The 16,876-nt window shown below is 59.4% G+C and overlaps 1 protein-coding gene across 1 annotated transcript; it reads right to left on the minus strand.

Annotated features, from left to right (window-relative positions):
• Nucleotides 1-2,728: 2,728 nt before the first annotated feature.
• SPATA20 (spermatogenesis associated 20) lies at nt 2,729-15,729 on the minus strand. Its single transcript, XM_026046896.1, has 16 exons — nt 15,586-15,729; nt 15,193-15,257; nt 14,618-14,772; nt 14,247-14,390; nt 13,780-13,981; nt 13,550-13,680; nt 13,365-13,469; nt 12,753-12,827; nt 12,299-12,511; nt 11,966-12,158; nt 10,548-10,716; nt 9,847-10,055; nt 9,497-9,696; nt 8,782-8,862; nt 4,139-4,357; nt 2,729-2,749 (listed from the first exon to the last, which is right to left on the minus strand). The coding sequence occupies exons 1-15, from the start codon at nt 15,693-15,695 to the stop codon at nt 4,181-4,183; spliced, it is 2,229 nt and encodes a 742-aa protein (XP_025902681.1). The 5' UTR covers nt 15,696-15,729; the 3' UTR covers nt 2,729-2,749; nt 4,139-4,180.
• Nucleotides 15,730-16,876: the final 1,147 nt, after the last annotated feature.

Below are 16,876 nucleotides of genomic sequence, written 5' to 3' on the forward strand. Positions count from 1 at the left end.
GCTGCGGGAGATGGGGACGCAGCCCTGGCGCCAGCGCCCGTGTCCCCCAGCATCCCGAGGATCCCGGGCCGGGAGCGAGGCTGGGCCTGAGGGCAGGATGCAGGGATGCCCATGGGGATCCCGGAGCTCTGCTCTCGGCCGCCCTGCAGACACCAGCGCTGCAAATGGGCTTATTATTGATAATAATAATAACGCTAATAACGGCAGTGCTGCCGGGCACGGTGTTTGCTGCCAGCGGCTAATTACGGGGCTCTGACGATCCATTCCTGAACAAGCAGGAATGCCCCAATCCCGGCACTCCAGCGCTGGGCTGGGGGGATGCGGGTGCCAGTGGGATGCAGAGCTGGCCTGGGAATAGAGCAGAGATTCCACCCCAAAGCTGAGCATGCCTGCCCGGGCCTGCTCGAGGGCAGAAATCTCCCATTTTTCCCCCAAAATGCCACCAGCACTGCGGACGATGGGTGGAGGAGCAGCCCGGGGCAGAGCTGGCTCCGGCACCCCACGGTACCTGGGAGCGCCGCTCCGGCAGGCGCCAGGCGAGCGAGGGTGACATCAATGGCACCGCACGAGGCGTCCCGGAGCTATCCCGGGCCCCGTGACTAATTTGGGATGCGGTGGACATTTTTAATACGCAGCCATAAATATTCATGGGCTGTCAGCCATGAAAAAAGAGCCCGCCGCGCGCTGCGCTCCGCTGCCGGAGGAGCCGGAGCGGCCGGAGCCGCTGGAGCCACCGGAGCCGCGTGCTCAGCACCCCGGGACACTGGGACACCCGGATCGCAGCAGCAAGCGGCCCATTCCAGGGTGCTCCGGTTGGTGCCCGCTCCTTGCAGGTGGCCTGGGCAGCTTGGATCCAGATCCAGGGAAACTCAGGAGCCTTGGCCGACTTCTCCAAGCTGGAGAAGCCTCCTGGTCCCAACAGCAGCAGGGCTCAATGGCCCGTCTCGTGCACGCCTGAAAAAATAATCCATTCTGCTTCCAGGCTTGTCACCCCGTCCTATCGATCCCTGCAGCCTCCCTTGCTCCCAATTAGCTGCCTTTAATCTCCAGATAATCACAGCGCGGCCCCGTCCCTGCCTGCCCCGGCCAGCGAACCCAGACCCACGGCCACTCTTTGCAACCAGGTCTGCTTAATGAGCCCTGAGGTCACTGGTTCCAGGAGCCAGCACCAAGGGCAGCAGGTCGAGCCACACGTGTGAGTTTTATATAATAGCCTGACCCCAAACGTGCAGATTTTGGGCTCTGCATTAACCGCAGCGACGTCCTGGGGGCCGGGCAGACCCTTTGCTCGCAGCATCTCACCACGTTATTAAGCCAGCAGCGTGTGGAGGGAGCGGTGACGCCACCCGTCCCGGTGCCAACAGCCGGGAGGGAGCAGCCCAGGAGCAAAGGGACCATCGGGGACCCACCAGGGACCTGTCCAGCACGCAGCCCCTTTGCACGTCCCCAAAACGCCCCTCCTCTCTGTGCGCGTCACCCTCCACAAGCAGGCGCTCCTCCAAAACACACATTTAATTTAGATTTAATGCAATAGTTACCGAGCTCAGCAAATACCCAGACCACATTAAAGGAGGATTAATAGCTGCGTAATAGCCAGGCAGCCATTGCATAAGCCTCAATAAGCGGCGAGGGCCTCGCTGCCGCTCAGGGCTGACCCGCGAGCCTCCCTATGACGAATCCATAGGATTGCCCCAGGAGAGGGGCAGGAGACCTGATTTAAAAGCATCAATGTGGGTCGGCAAGGCCTGTGTGGGGCGGCTGAGCTCCAGCCGGCAGCAGGGTGACAAATCCAGCAGCATCAACCCCGTTCCCCTCCTGACCATCCCCGAGCTACCCTGTGACAGCGGCATTGCTGGGGTTGGGAAAAGGGATTCCAACCTGACTGCTGCCACCATGCCCCAAAACACCCCAAAACGCCTTCAAACATCCCAAAATGCTGCTCAAACTTTCCTTGCTGATTCCCTTTGAGGCTTCGGGCAGGTGACTGAGACGAGAGGGACGTGGGGCGCCAGAGCTGCTGAGAGGCGGCTTCTCCCGCAGCCGTCAGCGGCGCCTTCATTTAATCACACCGACAGGTTCGGGCCCGAAAACACCAGTTTCAGCAAATCAGGCTGATTCGCAGCGAAACCGGTGAGGGGCTGGCAGGAAAAGTAATGAGGAAGGAGCGCCGGGGGCGAGCGGAGCCGGTGCCCCCGCGGCGCCGCCTCCCGCGGGGATGGGGCCGCCGGCAGCCTCGCGCTGCCGCCCTTTTATTTATTGCGGAGAAGGGATTTTTTCCTAACGGGTCAGCCCGATTAATGCTGACAGGCTGTTTACGGCGACTTCGAGCCCGGCGGCTGCCTACGGAGACGCGTCGAGGAGCAGGACGGCGCGTGGGAAAGGCCGTCGCCGCCGGGGCCTCGGGCCGGGGAGTTAATCCTGAAGGTGCTGAGGTGGAAGAGGGGAGCGGGAATGCAGCCGAGCCAGTGACGCTGAGCTGCTTTTCCAGAAACACTTTTTACAAGGAAAGTAGGAAAGTTAAAGAAACCCTCCTGTTCCACCAGCGCCAAAAGTATTCCGAGATGAGGTGCAAAATTCCTCCTCGGCTTCAAAGCGTCTCTCCCGCCGGTCGCCCCCCGAATCCTGGCAGCAGCTGCTGGGAAGGGGCTGGGGCCGGAGCCCTGGTGTCCTGGCGGCATCGCGGGGCCGGCTGCTGTTCCAGGGGAGCCCGGTGAGCTCGGAGCGACTCTGGAAAACCTGCAGAAACTCGCTGGTTTGCAAGCAGGGAGGGGAGGGATGGGAGAGAGGAAAAAAGAAAAATAGAAAGAAGTTTAAGCTCTGGCAAAGGGATCTCATGCCACTGCGGACAGGGGTGGAAGAGATCCGCAGGGATGCAGGAGATCCTTAGGGAAAGGCATTGCTCTGGTCTCAATGCAGGAAGTCACGCAGGAGCTTCGCAGCCAGCCGGGAGAATGGGGCTGCGTCTCCCAAGCATCCCCATCCAGAGACATGGGACCTACACCCCTACGAAGCACCAGGGTTTAACTGCGAGGCAAAAAGCTTCTCCAGGGGCTCTCAGCCTTTCCCTGAGGCCAGTGAAACTTTCTGCCAGCAGAGCCGCAGCACCCACACGTGCACCCATGCCACCCCAAACACCCCTACGCAGAGCCCACGGCCCAAAAACGCATCCTTGGGAGACCCCCCTATCCACACCCGCCTCCTCGAGCCGGACACCACCATCCCCCTCCTCTTCCTCCTCTGGGATGCGGCAGGAGCCGGGATGCTCCCCGCAGGGCTGGGGACCGCCGAGCAGCCCTGTCCCTTTGGGGAGGACTAACGGCCCCAAACAGGGCACAGCTGCAGCACCTCCCTGCTCCTGCAATCGCTGGCCACAGGACACGGTCTCCCACGGGCCTCGGCCACCCCCAACTCACTCCCCTTCTCTGCAAGAGCAAGGACAAACTGCAGTCTCATGAGCCAGCTCCGAGCGGGGCCTTGGGCATCGGAGCGTTTACTGGGATGAGACTCTCGAGGAGCCTTCCCGAGGCCGTGCCAGGCAGCTCCATCCCTGGCAGGGCAGCACCACGCTACTCAGCTGCTTGGAAGCCCTTAGGTTTGGTCGTAGTGCAACTTTTCATCAGTTGTGGCCAACAGCAGGTTTTTTTTTTTTTTGCATACACCATGTATTAACGTACGTATGTTACAATCCACCCTGTAATGGAAAAATACCACGGCTGTCTTACCGGGTAACGCTCTCAAAGGCACTTGACTCTTAAGTCCTTCAAGTGCGTTTGAAAATGTTAACCTGGGTTGCCATAGGAACCCTAATAGTTTTCGCATCTGACTTCTGCATTAGTGCCGGGATTTATATTTAATTTGCTTTCTTTTTCCTGCATGAGAAGAGGCGAGGAGGAGCACGGGGCAGGCGGAGCGGTGTCAGCCTGTCCTGGGTGCTGTGACTCCCTCTGTGCTGCCATCCTGGACATAGATGTGGCCAAGACCCGGTGTGTGCTGTAGGACCCCTCTGCCCACCCAAACCCATCCTGTGAGGGTAAACCCTGTGCCCTGCTCGCTCCCCACATCCCCGTGCCAGGGAGATGCCACTAGAGCAGCTCGGGCTTGTGCCCCAGCCCAACCGCGACGGGTCCCGCTGCCATACCAAGAAGGGCACGGGATGCCGCCGGTGCCCGGCGTGGCTTTGTTAGGGGGCTCCCAGGAGCAGCCCGCGCAGCTCCCGCGGCGCCGTGACGGGCAGCGAGCAGCCGGAGCCGCTGCACACGTAGGCCGTGGCCTTCCCGGCCTCCCGTGCCAGCGCCCGCAGGAAGGGCAGCCGGCGGCGCAGGAAGGAGGAGTCCGCGCCATCCTCCAGCAGCAGCACCTGTGGGGAGGAGAGAGACGTGGAGCGGCTGGAGAGAGTCCAGCCTGGGGATATGGGGGTGATCAGGAGTCTAAGGCATCTGCCCTGTGAGGAAAGGCTGGGAGAGCTGGGCCTGTTCAGCCTGGAGAAGAGAAGGAGACCTGAGCAGTGTCTGGAAATACCTCATGGAGGCAGTGAGGAGGAGGGGGTGGCCTCTTTTCTGTGGTGGCCATTGACAGAACTAGAGGAAACGGCCACGAACTGAAGCAGCAGAAGTTCCACAGAAACTTAAGGAAGAACTTCTTGACAGTGAGGATGCCAGAGCCCTGGCACAGGCTGCCCAGAGAGGCTGTGGAGTCTCCTTCTCTGGAGATCTTCAACGCCCGCTTGGACTCAACCTGTGCCCCATGCTCTGGGTGACCCTGCGTGTGCAGGGGGTTGGAATGGGTGAGCTTTGAACTCCCTTCCAACCTTAAGGATCCCATCATTCCCTGACATCCAGCTGCAGGGCACTCAATGCCAAAGTTTCACGGTTCTGCCCAGCCCTGCACACACTGCTGCCCGCTGAGCACCGACACACTTGTCACACACTCACCGGGCCCATCTCAACCTGCTCCCCTCCCTGCCTCCTGCTCCCCTGCTTGCCCTCCTCCCTCGCTGGCTTTGTCTGGAATTAATTCCAGGAGTGATTAATTACCAATTCACGTCCAATCTGAAATTCATTATTCATTTTTCTCGCTGGTTCCCCAAGGTCCTCTTGCAGGGCCGGGATAAAGCGAGCCGGCGAGCTCCTGCACGGCAGCGGGCAGATAATGGGATCCTTCCTAATTACCCTAAAGACCATTAAGGGGGCAGAGATTTCACCCAGGAGCAGGGGGGCCTGTGGCACTGCTCAGCTCCCGACAGCAGCCGTGGGAAACGGGGCTGCTGGCGGAGCCACCGGGATGTCACCGCAGAAGTGTCCCGTGTCCTGCCTGGAGAGGCAGCTCCCTGCGTGGGGTTACAGAGCACGGGGGTGCTGAAGAGGGGGAAACTGAGGCACGCAGCAGGGCAGGCTGCAGATGAGCATCAGCACCATGCACGAGCAGGGTGAAGCTGGTGCTGCCCCGGGTAGCGCGTGGCACCAGGGACCAGCGCCTGCTCCCTGGCTGGCACAAGAACCAAAATGCTGCTTTTTCGCCCTGTTTAATCTCACTCGCCTGTTTTGCACCAGCAGCCACAGATACATGAGGCCCACGGTGCCAAGGGCACTGCTCGGGCCAGGGAGCTGCACAGGGACTACCGAGACCCTTGTGCCCATCACCCTGCATTCCTCCCCACACGCTCCACGCTTCCCTGAGCTCTCCACTGCTTCTCCCAGGTTCCTGGCCACTTTGGGACTCACTGACAAAAATCCCCAATTAGTGGCATAGAGTCTGGGACTGACACGGGAGCCGCAGATCTCATCCCAGACTGTCATCCCAAGGAGTTAGGGACCAGCATGGGCTCAGAGCGCGGCCTGCCCGGTGCCCCCAGCCCGGCCAAGGGCTCCTCCCGATGCCCATTTCCATCCGCCGGCTCCGGCGACCTCAATGCCGCTTTATCATCGGCTCCTTATTACAGCAAGAATTTCAGTGTGAGGTTTGCAAGGAATTAATTACTGGAACGACCTAATTAATTGTGTTCCTGCAAAGGAGCCTAGCCCCCAGCGTCCTGCGGGCACCGCGGGGAGCGGGGGCGTCGGGAGACGCAGCAGTGACGTCTCCCTCCCACCTTGGCGGAGCCGCTTCCCAAAAGTGCCGCTTCCCAAAGCTGCCGGGTCCCCAGAGCAGGTGACTCAGGGCGGCTCAGCCTTGGGCTCTTTCCTGGGAATGGGGAGGAGAGATGAAGAGCATCCGGAGAGGGATGAAGATGAGTGACAGAAGGAGCAATAGTGTCTCCCTTTCCATGCTCTGCAAAGAGGGATGCTTGGCAGGAGAGGGCAGGGAGCTCCAGACCGTGATCCTCACACCAGTGCTGAGCAGCAGGGCTTGACTCTCTTCTCTCCATCACCTTTGCAAGGTGAGGAGAGGGAATCTCTTCCTATGGATTAAATCATCCAAACTGGTGCCACGCACAAGCCAGAGGCAGACACGAAACATGGGTGACACCAGCTCTGCCAGGACCAGCTTGGCCTGTGGCTGTGCCCAGCCTGGAGAATCCAGGCTGCTTTTCCAGCCTTGTTCCTCCCTACAAGGTGGAAGCCGGGCCAGGATCACAGTGTCACCTTCGAGCCAAAGTCTTCACCAGTCTGTCCCAGGAAGACGGACCAGGGCTCTGCACTTCTACCCAGCCCTGTGTCCTTGTCAGCCTCCATTACAGCCAAATAACACTGAGGAGAGCAGATCTCTCACCCCAGGCCTCCGTGACAGCAGGGAGAAGCAACTGTCACCATGATGGGCACAGGCCTCTGACATCCCATCTGCTGGAGACAAGCTCAGCAACCCAGGCACCCCTCTCGCTGCAGGAACAAGCGCTATGAAGGCGGACTGGGCGAGCCTGGGGTTGCAAAACTTGAGGATGAATTCAGATCCTACAGCTCCTTCAGCATTTGGTGCACTGGGAAGAAGAAATATCTTCCTCAGGCTCTGCACTCCTTTGGTGGAGAGTGTTTTCCTGGCAGAGATCTTCCTGCCGTATCCATAGGCACGTGGGAAAAATCCTTCTTCCAGGAAATAAACTCAGGCAGCAGCCAGGCTGCCAAGCAGGACAGCTTCTGATCTGTCACCTGCCTCGGCCCAGCACGTCCAAGCCACAATGTGGGGACTCACGCTGGGGGATAAGGCAACTTCAGCTCAGTCCCTGCTTGCAGCTGCCCATCCCAGCACAGGGAATGGGCATTTCCAGGACGACCTTTCCAGATGCTACGAGGAGGAACCCTGGCCCTGCACGCACAATAAGAGGCTGTTTTTCTATCCTTGCTGTCCCAAGCACGCAGAAGTTAGTCCCACTCGGAATCAGCACAGGGGGAAGCAGAAATCATCAACAAGCCACGCGAACATCAGACACAAGGCAAGACACGGACCCCCAAGCTGTCCTCCACCACCCCAGCTGCCCCCTCCACGCTCACAGCTCGCCTGTGATCACTGGCCAAGTGACACTTTCCAGTGTTTTTCCAGGCCCCAGGAAGGAAGCACAAACAAGCTGCAGGACGGGCACGCAGCCCTCCTCTCCCTCGCTGCTGTGGGGAAGGCAAAGGCCTGGGGAGGATGGAGCATCCCCATGAGGTGCAAACCTCCCAACAGCCAGGCTTGCTGCGGTGTGGAGAAACCACAGGGCGACCCGATCTGCTCAAAACCCCTCGAGTTGTCAGCTCTGCTCCTCTCCCAGGGCCAGCTCAGACTCGGGGGAACCAGCCCTGAACCTGCTGCTGGGGAAGAGCGCTGGTTATTAGCAGCAGCCCTTGGCTCCCCGCTGCCAGTACGGTGCTTTCGACTCCTGGTAACTGGGTCACTCGCTGTAATCCTTCAAAGGGAGAGGGAGGAATAAAGCCGGAGCAGAGATGGGCCTCGTGTGCAGCACAGGGACCAGCGCGGGCCACAGGCTGCCTGAGCCGGGATGCACGGGAGCTGGAGCGGGCAAGGGGAGGAAGGACCAGGGCTCCCTTCCCCAACCATATCCTGGTTGGAGGCACTACAGCCGAAGGTGCCGGGAACCAGCTGCAGCACGGCTGCTCCCTGACAAATCTGCAGGGAAAAAAAGCTTTTTCCCACCTCAATGTGGCCCCTTGGAGCCTCCCTCGGAGCTGGGGTTCTCCCTTTGGCCCTGGGGTGCCTGGCACTCATCCCAGCCCTGCAATGCACTGGATGATACGTCCCTGAGCAGAGACTCAGACAAGTGTAGCAGGACAGTGCCCCACCACACACACAGCAGCAAGCACAGCTTGTCACACACGGGTTCGGAGCTAGGTGGTTTAGGAGAAGCCAGACCCAGGCTACCAAGCCTTTGGCGCAGAGGGAGCAAGGAAAAAGCATCTTCTTCCCAGAGACGTAAGAGCATCTCCAGGCTGAAGGTGACCGAGAGGCCAGGTGGACGGATCAGTGCAGGGCACGACACATCCACATGGGAACCAACGGTTTTCCCTGGGGAGGGCAGTGCTGGGGCACGGGCCAGGCAGAGCACAGGGTGAACATATACAGCTGGGCTATCAGCTCCCACCCCGGGCCGGGCTGCCAGGAGGGGCTGAACTGCTGGCCCTGCACCAAGGAGAGGGGCAGAGGGCTGAGCTGCAGCCCACGCCAAGCTGCAAGGGGATATTCCTGAGAAGGGAAGCAGGACAGGGTGGGAAGGAGGAGGAAGATGGATGCTTCAGCAGCACTGGAAGAGCGGAGGAAACACAAGCAGCCCAGCTGGCAGCACTGAGCGCAACTGCGGCCAGGAGGGCAGAGGCTGTGCAGCAGGGACAGGGCGAGGGCTGCCACCCCTACCTTGTTTGGGCAGTAGACAGAGTGTACACAGCGAAGCAGATCTTTTGTGTCTTCTCCTTGTGGGTCTCCACAGATAACAACCTGTCCAGAGAGAGCATAAATGTCAGGAAGAAGAGAGCAGAGGTAGAGACCCCTGGCAGTACTTGCTCCTGGGGGATGTTCACACAGCTCTGGGCCCCTGTCCCGTGCCAGGTTCACTCCTTTTGGGCTTTGGTGGCCCAGCAGTTTCTGGTGTCTCACCTAGAAGTCATGAGCCTGAGGATCAGACTCCAGCATAGACATAAAGCCACCCCTGAGGCTACACAGAGCAGAGGCTCAGCACTGCTCACGGTGAAACACAGAGGCTTTGAGAAAAGCCCTCATAGGCAGCTCAAGAAAATGCAGGGCACCTGCACCCAGACTATGGATCTGAACTGGAAGCGGCTGAGGAGGCTGGAAGCGAGAACCACAAACATGCCAAAAGCAGGGCCCCTAGTCAGGCTGGGGAGCATCAAAAATAAGCCCCATATAGCACAGGCTTTAATGACAGACGGATGTCACCTTGTCACCCTCCCGCACGCTTTGAGGTGGTGAGCTTGGGTGGTGGAGCATGTGCTTACAGGGCAAACGTGCAGGTAGACACGTCTGCCTGGTGCTCCCTGCCCCGTATCCACAGTGTGGCCCACAGGGAGAGACAAGTGTGCGAGCCCCAGGCAACCCCCAGGCTGGTCCCTACCTGCTTGAGGGTGTGATGGAAGGCAGCGCTAGCACGGGCCATCTCTGGCAGGGCCACCGGGATCTTGAGCAACCTCTCCGAGAAGGCGGCCAAGATCTGCCCGGCTTTTTCCACCCACTCCATGTGGCCGGAGTAAGAGGCTGCTCGGAGCAGGTTCATGACAGTGACAGAGTTGGCGCTGGGCTCTGCTCCATCCTGGTCTGTGGGAAGAGAACAGCCCCCCTCAGTCAGCCCAGTTGCCCCACAGCCAGACATCAGCCCTCCCTCCTCTGAACTGCCACCCCACAACCTGCCCGGGGGACACATCCCATGCCTGGCCATGGAGAGCAAGGATGGGTGTCCAAGCTCACCGTCCTTCAGGCGGAGGAGCAGAGAGGGATCGCCAGCCTCGCTGGAGAAATACGCAAAGCCTTTGGGATCCCAGAAGAGCTTGTCTTGTGTGTGCTGGAGCTGCAAGGCCCACTCCAACCAGCCCTGGTCCAGCGAGGCCTCGTACAGGTCAAAGAGAGCCTGGATGACAAAGACGTAGTCCTCCAGGAACCCTTGGATGGGCACAGCGCTACAACAGCCAACAGAGGGACCATCAGGGTCTCCATGCCAGTCAGGAGGGTAGTGGTTTCCAACCTCTTAAGACTGGGTAATGACACTGGTTTCTGCTATTTGGGAGTCAGAGGAGGAGACACCACCTCGCTTGGCCCTCCCCTCAGCTCAGTCCAAGAAAAGCAGCAGTTGTTGCAAGTCAACACGCCACTCAGCCCTGGAATCCTGGACAGGGACATAAGCAGCATGGGACAACGGGAAAGGCTCCTATCAGCTGGGAGAGAAGATGAGACAAGGAAAGGAGAGGATGTAACCTTAATTCCTCCTTGCTCTGTTGGTTGAGAGCACTAATCCATCCCCAAATACAGGCACAGGAGGCAGCTCTGCGCACGGCAAACAGCCTCTCCCTTCGTGCTCAGCCTGACCTGGAGGACAGGGACCAGGGGGGGCCGACACAGCAGCAGCTACAGGGTGTGCGAGCAGCTCGGGGCCACCCTGCACCTCCTCTCACCTCTGCTCCACGGCGCTGTCTTGGCCCCGGTAGCAGCTCCGCAGCAGCCTCCCGCTGGCGGCGTCGAAAAGGTGCCTGCGCACGAAGTGGGCGGCGCGCGCAGCCCGACACACGTACTCCTCCTTGGCCAGGGCCGCCCCGGCCTGGGCAAAGCCCGAGATCATCAGTCCTGCATTGGCCCCAGACACAGGGACAGGCTCAGGAAGAGGCTGGGGTGCAAGGGACTGGTTGGAGAGTCACAACCTTTCCTTTAAATGATGCTTAGGATGAAGCTCATCCGCCTTGACACTCAGGGCAGGCCAAAAGCAGGGCAGAGCTCAGCTGTCATCTCTTACAAACAATTTAAACCATTAAGAAAGTGACTTTTTATCAATGATGAGAGAATAAGAGCTCTGAAAGGCCAGGAGGAGCTCTCTCTTTGCTCCTGGGCAAAAATATGGCTTAAGAGATCCTGTCTGTTTGTGGGACTTAGGCACCTGGTATAACTCCAGCTCATACAGTCCCCCAAAACAGCATCAGGCATTTATGGCTAACAGTGCCCAAGGATCGGGCAGTTGTTGACTGTTGCAGGGCACCTGGACCGACAGACACAGACCCAAGGACAGACAAACACGGACCCCGTTGATGAGGGGCGGACGTGGGAGCGAGATCCCAGCCGGGTCTGCAATGCCCAGCTCGGCTCCCTTCCCTCCGCCAAGCCCTGCGGAGCTGGGCTGAGCCAGGAGAAGGGCTTTGCTGCTCTCTGCCGGCAGCAGGGAAAAAAGGCAACACCATGACCATCAGCAACACCCGGAGAGCCTGGGCAACAGCCAGAGTCCCTGCCAACACCACCACGGCTTGGAGGCACCCAAGGCTGCTTCCTCCAGGAGCTCCCACAAGAATCACAGAGTGGTTGAGGTTGGAAGGGACCTCTAGAGATCATCTAGTCCAGCCCCCTGCTCCAGCAGGGATACCCTGAGCACGGGGCACCCGGTCGCATCCAGGCAGGTTTGAGAGATCTCTAGAGGAGACTCCACAGCCTCCCTGGGCAGCCTGTGCCAGGGCTCTGTCACCCTCACAGTGAGGAAGTTCTTCCTCATATGGAGATGGAACTTCTGTGTTTCAACTTGTCCCCATTGCCCCTTGTCCTGTCACTGGCCACCACTGAGAAGAGCTTGGCCCCTTCCTCTCTACATTGTCCCTTCATGTACTTCAACATATTAATCAGATCCCCTCTCAGTCTTCTCCAGAGAAAACAGGTCCAAGCGGCCTCCCCAAGGTCTGTCCTGGCTCAGCTGCACTTGGGGAGCTCCTTATACCCCACAAAGCTCCCCAGGCCCCATGAGGGCCGTGGAGGGGCCTGGCTGTGCTGTGCCTGCCCCCACGGCCCGTGTGCCATCAGGGACGTGGCCCGGAGCCACATTCCCCGTCCCTCTCACCGTTCCATGATGCCAACATCTTGGTGTCCAGGTGTGGCCGTGGCCGCTGTGCCCGAGCCGCTGCCAGCCTCCGGCGGCCCTGCGACAGCAGGGCGTCGAGCCGCCCCGGCTCCAGCCCAAAACGGGCCGCCGTCAGTGCCGGCGACGAGCGCACAATAAGGACGTTCTTGCCCTTCAGCTCCCCGTGGGGGTCCTGGAAGGAGAGCCCTGCTCTACAAACACCGCCTGGCTGGGGAGGGACGGGCACAGGGCAGCTTCCTGCCAGGCCCTTGTGCCATGTGCCCCACGGGGTGATTTCCCCATCCAAAGCACCAGGACCAGGCACCCCCTCACCTTCGCGGGGCTCACGTTGCCATCCTCCTTCACCCCATAGTGGTGCATGAAGACATCTGCCAGGGTTGTCCCTTCTGCAGCCCCCTCAACAGGCTCAGGGAGGAGGGCCCGGATCTCCTCGGCGGTCCACACGCAGAACGCCCCTTCTCGCTTCTCTCCAGACGTGGCGCTCGGGTAGGAGTCGGCATCTTCTGCGCTGTAGAAACCTCCAGCCTGGGAAAATCAGCATCATTAACAGAGAGAGCACCAGTTGCTGCATCTCTCGGGCTTCTCCCCATTTCCACCAAGTATCCTGGTTTAAAGCTAAGTCTGGCTGCAGTGCATGGACAGCAGCGCCATAGACTTGAGCTTAACTCGGATCAGAAGGGATCAGGAGGCGGCAAACACGTCCACAGCCCTGAAGCCCATGCAGGTCTAAGTGACTCACTTTGCCCCAGATCATGGAAAACTTTACCTGGTCACTTAGGTCCCGGGAGACGTAGAGCAGAATATCTCCAACAACATCAGCAAAGAATTCATCACCGGAGACCTGCATGGGACAGGGGTAAACGTAATAGTAATAGCAAGGGGAAGAAATAGTAAATAAGTAATAATAGTCCTCCAGTAGCAGTACACAGGAGCTGGGGGTGAGGGAAAGAGACACCACAAGGCATAGGAAATTCTGATTTAAACAGCCCACAGAGGGGAGAAACACACTTGAACCCCCAAGGATTTTACATGTGAGATCTCTGACAGAGATCTACAGGCACTGGGTAACAACCCTGGTTTTAAACCAAGCTGAAGGGGAACAGGAAATGTTGCCAGGGCTCTTGCAAAGCCTGGCCAGAAAAGCATCCTTTTCCTTCCTATGCAAAATCCCATGGCTAGATTTCCACAGGCTTGTGCAGCACTCCCATCCAGATGAAGTTAGCTCAACAAAGAAGAGAATGGGACCTCCTAGGCCCACTGACATGAGCATTGTCTTGGTAAACAGGTTTCCAAGGTGCTTCCCAAACTGAGCCAGCCTCTCACAGCCTGGACTCCTCGTGCTGAGCACATCTCCTTGCAGAGAAGGCAGTGGCCATACCTGAAAGGCTCTGGTGTACGCGGTTGCCAGCTGTCCCTGGTCATACAGCATCTTCTCAAAGTGAGGGACGTGCCAGTGCTGGTCAGTGGAGTAGCGGTGAAAGCCCTGCAAAGAGCAAGCGGACATGTCTCCATGCCACAGCACGGGCACACACCTGGATTGCACCTCCATGGCCTTCCTCTTACCTGCCCGATGTGGTCATGGATGCCCCCGTAGGCCATCATCTTGAGGGTGTGGGTGGCCATCTGCAGTGCCCGGGCGCCTTCTGGGGTTGTTCGGTGCAAGGCCCAGTATGTGAAGAGGAAATTCAAATTCACTGAAACACAGTGACAAAGCAGGAGGTGACAGGGAGGGTTCCGGGCCATGTGGCACTGTCTGCACCATGGCAGAGTTCAGCAATGGAGTCCAGACTGACCTGGAGTGGGAAATTTTGGGAACTCTGAGAAGCCACCATACTCTTCATCATAGGACTTGGAGAGCTGTTGAAAACACATGGCCATCACCTCTTGGGATGGTGGAGGTGACTCCTGGGCCTGGCCACAGATCCGAGCATGGATCTGAAGTGCTTCCATGATCTTCTGACTGTTCTCCAGCAGAGCATCTTTGTTCTGATTCCACTAGGAGAAACAAGAAAAGCCACTTCTCTCTCTCTGCTTCCTGTACTGCACCAGTCCAAATTTTACCTTTGTTTCTCAAACTCCCTGACCAGATCAGTTCAAACCCATCATTAACTAACCCAAAACTCTGTTTTGTTCCTCCTGCTACTTATTCTGAAAACTTTCTCAACTCACTCATGCACCTGCCAACCCCAGTCCAAAATCTCTGCAATTTTCCCCCTGTTTGAACCCTGCCTGCTACCCGCCTCCACGCTCTGCTCTGTACCTGCTCAGCGATTCGGAGCAGCACAGTGCGAAAGCCAACCCGGTAAACTCGATCATCGGGGGGGAAGTATGTGCCCCCCGCAAAGGGTTTGAGGTCGGGAGTGAGCCAGACACTCATGGGCCAGCCGCCTCCACCGCTGGTTGCCTGCAAGAGAAACCACAGCTGCACCAAGAGCACGTGAACAGTGCCCTCTGGCACGGGCATGCACCTCACGGCAGGAGGAGCGGGTGTTTTTCTGCATCCTTGTGGTCATGGCCTCCTCAGGAGCATCCAATATACCGAGCTCCCAAGAACTCTATCACTTTTTGCCTGAAGAACGTGGCCATGGGTCGCACGCTCAAAGCCCACCTCACCTGGCCCGTGCCTCCTACCTGCACAAAGGTCATGTACACTTTGTCCACATCAGGCCGCTCCTCACGATCCACTTTTATGCACACAAAGTTCTTGTTCATAATCTCGCCGATCTCCTTGTTCTTGAAGGATTCCTCCTCCATCACATGGCACCAGTGGCAGGTGGAATAGCCAACTGCAAAGGAGTTCAGACAAGTCAGGAGAGGTCCTGTGCTGAGAAGCAGGACACATGGTCTATGGGGGCATCTCTTAGAGCATGCAGTACCCTGCTAAGGGGAACAGCTGCCTTCCCAACTGGAGAAGAGCCTGCAAGGAAAACACTTGCATCAAGCACAGAGGCTTCCTGAACCCTCCAGCTTTTGCTCCAAGGGTATGACCCACCACTGAGGTGGCCAAGAAGACTCCAGGTGCAGCCCATTCACAACAAGGGCCCATTAAAGCAGACAGCTCTGTGTCTCCTGCTGATGGAGAATCAATAACCGGCATCCTTACCTACGGGGCTATTTACACATCAGCTCAGGCAAAGCAGCCCAGCTTATCTGATCATCTACTGAACGACGTGCAGGATAGTTAAATATGTCTTGTTCCTAATTACCTGACAGAAATATCAGCTTGTTTTCTTTCTTTGCTTTATCAAAGGCTTCCTGACCCCAGGGGTACCTGTAGAGGAAAGACAAGAAACAAGCTCCAGCTGCCACAGCTTTAGAGGCGGCCTGGGTCCCAGCTGCTCTCTGATGGAAAGCAGTCAGGGCACCACTGTTAACTACACAAACCCTGCTCACAAGCCTGGAACCCAGCGCAGTGTGAGGCCTGAGCTGCAAGATCAACCACTTTTGCACTGGCTGATGCCCACATTGGGCACAGACGGCCAGGGAGCATCTCTGTCCCCACAAACAGGCCCGTAACCCCTTCTGCAACAGCCCCTTCCCGCAGCCCCAAACGTTTCAGCTCATGCCGCTGCAGGCAGAAAGGCGAGATTCTTCCTTACCAATCCACGGGGTTGTGGGCGTGCTGGAGGAGATAGGGGGACTTCTCGTTAATGAGGCGGTTGGTGTGACGAGGGCCGCCGGGCTCGCAGGGCTTCCCCGCGGTGGCCATGGCCGTGCATGCCTTCAGAAACACCCCCCTGCGACGGCAAACAGCGGGGGCTCCGGCAAGCAGCGGGGGCTCCAGAAAACAGAGGGTGCTCCCCTGCCCAGCGTGAGCCTGGAGGGAGCAGCAACGGCCCCCATCCCAGCACAGCCCTGGGAAGGGACCCCTCAGGCTGTCCATGGTGGGGACTCAGCACGTGCATGTGGGTCCTGCATGGTGCAACCTTGGCCACAACGGTGCCACGATCCCGTCCCAGCGCCTGTCCCCTGGTGCAGCCGCCCCCACGAATGGCACCAGCGCCATGATCCCGTCCCAGCGCCTGTCCCCCGGTGCAGCCACCCCTTGCCTGCTCCTCAGCGGCTGGTGGCACCGCAGAGGCTGCTCCCGTCCCGCGGTGCGAGGGTGCAGGGGGTCTGCAAGCTGCCACAGGCAGGGCCCCAACACTGCCACCCCAGTGCTCCCCGCATGCAGCACCGGCACCTGCACCCGTGTGGGGCACAGGGACCCTGCAAGGGGGTGACGGGAGCAGCACTGCAGCGTTGGCTCCATAGAGAGCAAAACGCTGGGCTCAGCCCAGCACCCTGCAGCACAGGCGGCTGCCCCGCAGCACGGGGGGCTGCGCTGCCCTCCCCTCCACCACGCTGCTCCCAGGGCTGCAAGCGCCTCTGCTCTGGGCACAGAGGCAGGAGCAGAGCCAGCGCCCGGGTCGGCCGGGACGCGCGTGGCCAGGAGCCGGTGCGGGAGCAGGGAGCAGCCCCCACATGCAGGGATGCGAGGGGGCACACGGAGGGACGGCAGGGCCCCAGGGAGCAAGGGGAGGATGAGGAAGGAGAAGGGGTGCCCAGGGCAGGGAGCAGCACGGGGAGGGCAAGAGGTAGCAGGGGGTGCGGAGGGGACACAGCAGGGACAGGGGGAAGCGCAGGCGTGCAAGGAGGACAGAAGGGTCACAGGTGAGTGCAGATGATGCAGGACGGGGCTGCAGGGTGCAGAAAGGGGCGCAGGGGGCTGCGAAGCGCACACAGAAGCGGCAAGGAGGCAGGAAAAGCGGCAGCCGGGCTCGGGGGGACGGTGCAGGACGAGGCGCGGGGAGCGCAGGGCGCCGCGGGGCCGGGGCGCTGCCCGCGCTGCGAGGAGCCCGCGGCGGCCCCGGCCCGTCCCGCCCCCCGACCCGGCCCCGGGCCCGGCGC

The sequence above is a fragment of the Nothoprocta perdicaria genome, unplaced genomic scaffold (genome assembly GCF_003342845.1).
Source record: "Nothoprocta perdicaria isolate Ctin4 unplaced genomic scaffold, notPer1 scaffold_46, whole genome shotgun sequence".
NCBI lineage: Eukaryota > Metazoa > Chordata > Aves > Tinamiformes > Tinamidae > Nothoprocta > Nothoprocta perdicaria.